Raw genomic sequence first — 6000 nt, forward strand, 5'->3', positions numbered from 1 at the left:
TGGGAAAATTTAACTGAAAAATGTCAGAAAATGGCTAAAAATTGCCGTTTTTCCCCACAGCTCGAGATGATGCGTTCAAATACATTCAGTTTACTATCAGACACGGTAAGGAAAGTTAAATCGTCATATCGGAGCACCGGCAAATGTTTGTCACTTTGCAACAAAATCAATTGTGAAAACTAGTTGCTGATTAATATTCTGTTGGTTGATTAATCAACAAATCTAATGGAGAATGTCATCAACATTTGTCTGCGCTTGTTAAATCAAAAAAGCACTTTTTCATTTCCAAAGTGCTGTTCATTCTCATGACGTTTAGACTCAATGATGCATCATCATGTTGTTACAGCGTCTGAAGCCCCCTGACAAAACATGAACACTTTCATATTCACCTGCAGGAGGTCATCACTCAGCACCTCGGTCTTCTCGGCCCTGTGGAGGCAAAATGTGAAGGTCAAAAGTCAAACGCTGACAACAAAAAGACAAGACAGGAAAAAGCAAGCATAAGACGGCAACACCTGAACAATATAATGCTATGTAGAAGATGTGTGTGTTTATGGAAATTAGTGTTTGAACCCGCTTTCTATCTCAACAAAACAGCTGACTGTGAAACCTCAGATGAACTTCAGCGAAAGAGACTAAAGTGGAAGAGTCCTTCCAGCCCAACCTGTCTGCACTTTGCGCCCGCAGCCCAGAATAAGATTAAATCCACAATAAAACGTCACATGATCGACCTCAGCCTGCACACATGTGAGCTACTGTGCAGCATCATGTTGGACATGCAGGCACACATACACGAGCCCATCGCCGGCCGCTTTTTCCGTGATTTGGATTCATCCACCCTGTCCGAACACACACACACGCTTCCTCATGTGTCATCCGCACCTTGTTTGTTATGGCAACAGGGGAAGGTGTGTGTGTGTGTGTGTGCATTGGCGTGGAGGAGGGTGTTGTCAAGGGGCTTGTTGACGTCTGAACACAGTGCACATTGTGGAGGAGTCTGCAGAAAACAGTGACATCACCTCAAAACATCTCAGAAAATGGAGAGAAAAATGCCCCAAATCGGCCCTGAAATCACATTTTGCTTCTTTACGTGGCCTCGAACTCTCGGAGCGGAGACGCGCTTCAGAATCTTGCTGAACTTGCGAGACCAGAGGACGAGCCCATCGCTCATCCTGTCGATACCCAACAAATACGCCGATGACACACACACACACACACACACACACACACACACACACACACACACACACACACACACACACACACACACACACACACACACACACACACACACACACACACACACACACACACACACACACACAGATCCCTGAAGACCTCTCCCCTTCCTCTACCGGAGCACGTTATGGATCTCACAGGGATCAATTAACCCTCTCTCCACACGAGAGTTATTACCTAATACTGCTGTAAGCTACACCCTGCAGATACAGGCTTACCTCACTTATTCCCAAAATACCCTCACCGTTATTTCCAAAACGCCGGCTGTCTCAGCTCGTATGATGAGACATTTTATTATTTCTCCGGTCAAAGATTCTGTTTTTTTATGGTTACTTTTTTTTTCATTATATGCGATCAACGATTTGCTGGCAATCGTTTTTTAGTGAGGATATATTGGGGTAAAGATGTTCTGGTTTAAGTCTACCAAATGTGAATATTGGCTGGTTTTCTTGCTTGTCTATGATAGTTAATAGAACGGATTTTGGTCCAAGACATTTTTAAGATTTCACATTGGATCCTGGGATCTTTTGATGGGCTTTTTTTTCCAGATCAAACCATTGAACATGAAAATCTATAAATGAATCTATAATGAAAATAATTGCTGGTTGCTGCCCTCGTTGGGATCAAATGTCAGCTCCGTTTGTTTTTTGTTTTACCAACGACGGCCTTCTATACATATATGATCTGCAGCCAGAATACCTGCACACGTGATCGCATTACACGCGGGCTTTAGTGGCTCCTTAATCTCTAGATGCCTATCAATATCAGCATCGATTTGACTGAAGTGCAGCTTGACTCAGAGTCTAAAAATAGACTCCCAGCATGCTCAGGCCCTCAAAGAAAACTTGGAGCAAAACAACACAGAAGGGCAGATGGAGTAGAAACAGTCAGTGTGTGTGATACACTAAACCAGAGAGGATATAACATACATGAATACAAACCAGAAGTATTTATCGTATGAGTTTTGGTCAAAGTGCTCCAGAGGTATGCAAGGATTCATAAACACCGCTACCCCCGTGAGCTCCGCATAAATCAAGCCGCTTCCTCTTTTAGAAAACACCCCCCCGCCCGGCTTTGTAACGTCCCCTTCACTGTGTCCCCGTCAACAACCGTGGAAATGCTTACTCCACAAAAACCCTCTGAGCCGAGCCCTTCCTGTGCCAAACAGAGAACCACATCATCACAAACTGTCATGGGGGACACAAATACACAAATAAATCCTACTGCGTCGAGGAGTTAAAGACGGTTTCCCAAGTGGTGGCGAGAATATAGATCCCTGTGTTGAGGCTTAATAATCAATCACAATAATATGATGATGTCGCTTTATACTTTTTCTTCAAGCGAGTATCAAACTGATGTGGAGCTGCAACTTTTACTTAGGTGATGAATGGGAAAATTTTATTTGATATTTAATTAATAAAAACATTTGCTGCTTCTCTTTGTCACATATAGTAAAGTGAATACCTTTGGGTTTGTGACTTTTGATCAGACATAAATAGAGGTTTGAAGACGTCAAATGGGCTTCTGGGAAGTCGTGATTGGCATTTTTTGTTCTACTTGAATGAAGAAAAGCGGAAGTTTTGGTCATTTGACTCACTGATTTGACCGAAGCCACTGCTCGTTGTAACCCCCGACTCTACAGTTTCACTTTAGCCACCGTTTTTATTAAACATGATGCCATAACGCCGTATTTCCCACTTTGCTGAAGTCGTGTGGAGACGATGGCACCCAAAGGATTTTCTGGTATTTCGGCAGTAATGCACGGTGGGCGTGTGCGTTTGCAAACTCTCGCTGAGCAAGCTGTCATCTGCTCAGTGGAGTTTTTACTGCTCTTATGCAACATATGGGGGGAAACGTATGTGAGGAATCTGAGGCCAGCGTCCAGGGCTTCATCTGCAGACACCACTGATACATTGAGGACTGGAGATGTGTCTCAGCTATTGTATTTGTGTGTGTGTGTTTGTGTACTAACTACCACAGAATATATGTGATTGTGTGCCTAAAACCAACTAAGAATAACTCTGAAGTGAAAGCTGGGGGCGTTACAGGGGCCCCAAAGTGGACGGGGCCACTGCTTTTCTCCTGCCAGCCCAGGTACACAACCAGGGAATTAAATTAATCTAATTAGAACTCAAACAATGAGTCATGTGACGACAAACTGCTCTGATAAACAATTCAGCGTTTTGTTATTCAACAAAAACTGTCCCCTTTTTGCTCCCATCCAAACTGAGAGCTGCTTTTCTCAGTCATGTGTCATTTTTTAAATTGATATTTGCTTTGAAAATGACATCTGGCTGACATGTTTCTACTTTCCATTCCTTGTATTGTTCCAAAGAAAATCAAAGTTTTTTTGTTGCTTTTTTTTTTTTACATTAACAACTGTAAACGGATGCTTTTCTTTCCTCAAACTTTAAACAACAAAAACATAACCAGGTATTTATAACGCCCAGCCCTTCCGATAAGACAACAATGGAAGAACAACAACGAATATTGACCAACCGTGATCACGTTGTTTAAAGTAACACTCACCTCCCGACAGTCTGGTTGGCAAGTTGCCTCATCCGATTAATATGTTTCTTCATGTTGGGGTTTTTTTTGTCTCTCGCGAGTTAAAAAAAAAAAAAAGTTAGCGGCACCTTGGAGCGCTGTGGATCATCCGAAAGTTGCGCTACGCCGCAGCCATCGCGGCAGAAAGGCGGCTGCGCTCCGACCACTTTAGCGTGTTTACTGGCGGCTCAACGCGGCGACGTTAAACAGAAACGTCGGTAAAACGGCCCCGACGAGCTGCTGGATCCCCCATCGCCACGAGAATCCGACTTCCTATTCAACCGCCTGGTTCGAGCGCAACCAGTGTGCTGGGAAGGAGGAAGTGCCTTTAACTTCCCTACTGTACGCTGCACGGCCCAATGGTGACATGTGATACCTATGCAAGAAAAAAAAAAAAAAAAAAAACTTGACTCAGCCATTGGTTTGTCATAGTGGATGCAAAGTCTCAGCCATTTACGTTTGACTTGACTATGGAAAGTCGTTTTCAATAGAAAATCACATCATAGTGTTGAATCTGGTTATTAAAATAATAAACCAGATGAAAAAGCTGACAGAAAGGCGTTTTTTTATTGGAAGTTGAAAGCACATTCAAATTCATATAAACAATACAATTAATGCTGGTGTAATCTTGAGAACATAGAAATAGAACAGAAAGGCGTCTAATCGACTGATCCAGGGTCATTCGGTGACGTCAGGGGGGCCATGTGACGCGTATCTCCGGATCGACTGAAGATGGTTAGTCAATAAACGCCGGATCGGAACTCTGCTGCCACCTTGCGGCTGCTGCTGTGTATATATATATATAAAATTATATATATTGTTAATTATATATATATATATAGAGAGAGAGAGAGAGAGAGAGAGAATTAACAATATATATTATACAATATATATATTATAATATAATATAATATAATACTATATATATATATATATATATATATATATATATATATATATATATATATATATATATATATATATAAATTGTTATTATATATATTGTTAATTATATATATATATATATATATATATATATATATATATATATATATATATATAATTAACAATATATATATATACAATATATATATTATAATATATATATTATAATATATATATATATATATATATATATAGATAGATAAAATTAACAATATATATTACAAAAGATAGTGGTGATTGTTCATCAGCTCAGTCTCGCTGCAGTATTGGTAGTTTGGATCTCATTGTAGAGTTTATGATATTGAGGTTATACAGTAGCTCAATATCCCGCCTTGTTTCAGACAAAGTGCACACCTCTTACTCCTACCTCATATTACAAGAGTCACTATTGTATTTGTTGTAACGCAATTCCTATCTGATCATTCCTAGTGGCAATGACACAGGACCTATGAACTGATTGTCGTGGGACTGATAATGTCTATATGATCCCAATAAATGGAGGTCAAATATGCACCATCTGTCCACGTGCATCGAGTGGAGAGATCACACAGCCGAAGGCACTTCAACCCTGATCTGTTGACGTTAAAGAATGACTAGCGACATAAATTCATTTGTCAACTCACCTGAGACCTCAGAGACAAAACAGCTGTAGGGGAGAATATACTCGCTTCTGTGGCGATACAATGAAACTTGATTTACTTCACTAAACGTCACTAAAAGTAGGTTTAGAATTAGAATTTTTAATTCGAATTTTGAAAGTTTGTGCTCTTGATTCCAGGCTTTAAAATAAAAGTGTATCAGGTGCGTTTTTTCCAAAGTCAACATCCCTTTTATAGAGTCAGAGAGAAAGTAGGTCAGCCCTTTGAAATGCAAAGAAAATCAATTTATTCCACTTGCACAAGTGATGCTGACGTCGGGACATTTTTTCACATTGTGACACTTCTATTTGCGTCTTAAGAGCCTCTCTTTCACTATCATTGTCAATGCACAGGTCACATAGTATTACACAAGTTTGTGTTCTGAGTTCATGTTACTAATCCAGTGGATGTTCACTGATCCTGAGAGCTTCATTGTCTAATATCTCCACCTACTGGAGGATCTCAACCACTATGGACAATTATACGTCTACATCCTGATCATATGTGCATTTAAATGAACTGTTTGCTTGTGTGTTTCCTGCAAGTGACCCACATATCCATGTGTATTACCAGAGCCTCTGTGCCTCCACCTCCAGGACTTTCATTTAATGTGTGATCATCTCTTGGACAA

The 6000-nt window shown here is 40.4% G+C and overlaps 1 protein-coding gene across 4 annotated transcripts in view; it reads right to left on the reverse strand.

Annotated features, from left to right (window-relative positions):
• Positions 1 to 4119, reverse strand: part of arhgap17b (Rho GTPase activating protein 17b) — a 25568-nt gene extending 21449 nt beyond the window's left edge. For 2 of the 4 annotated variants that reach the window (XM_084036181.1, XM_084036179.1), the window contains exons 1-2: positions 3769 to 4117; positions 390 to 429 (exon numbers count right to left, since the gene is read on the reverse strand). In XM_084036181.1, coding sequence (XP_083892307.1) covers positions 390 to 429; positions 3769 to 3821 — 93 coding nt within the window. In that variant the 5' untranslated portion in view covers positions 3822 to 4117. Of the gene's footprint in view, positions 1 to 389; positions 430 to 3768 lie in introns of all 4 variants that reach the window. The other 2 variants (XM_084036178.1, XM_084036180.1) reach the window with 2 other exon arrangements.
• Between the last annotated feature and the right edge of the window lie 1881 nt (positions 4120 to 6000).

This window comes from Eutrigla gurnardus (genome assembly GCF_963514095.1).
Source record: "Eutrigla gurnardus genome assembly, chromosome: 20".
Taxonomy (NCBI): Eukaryota; Metazoa; Chordata; class Actinopteri; order Perciformes; family Triglidae; genus Eutrigla; species Eutrigla gurnardus.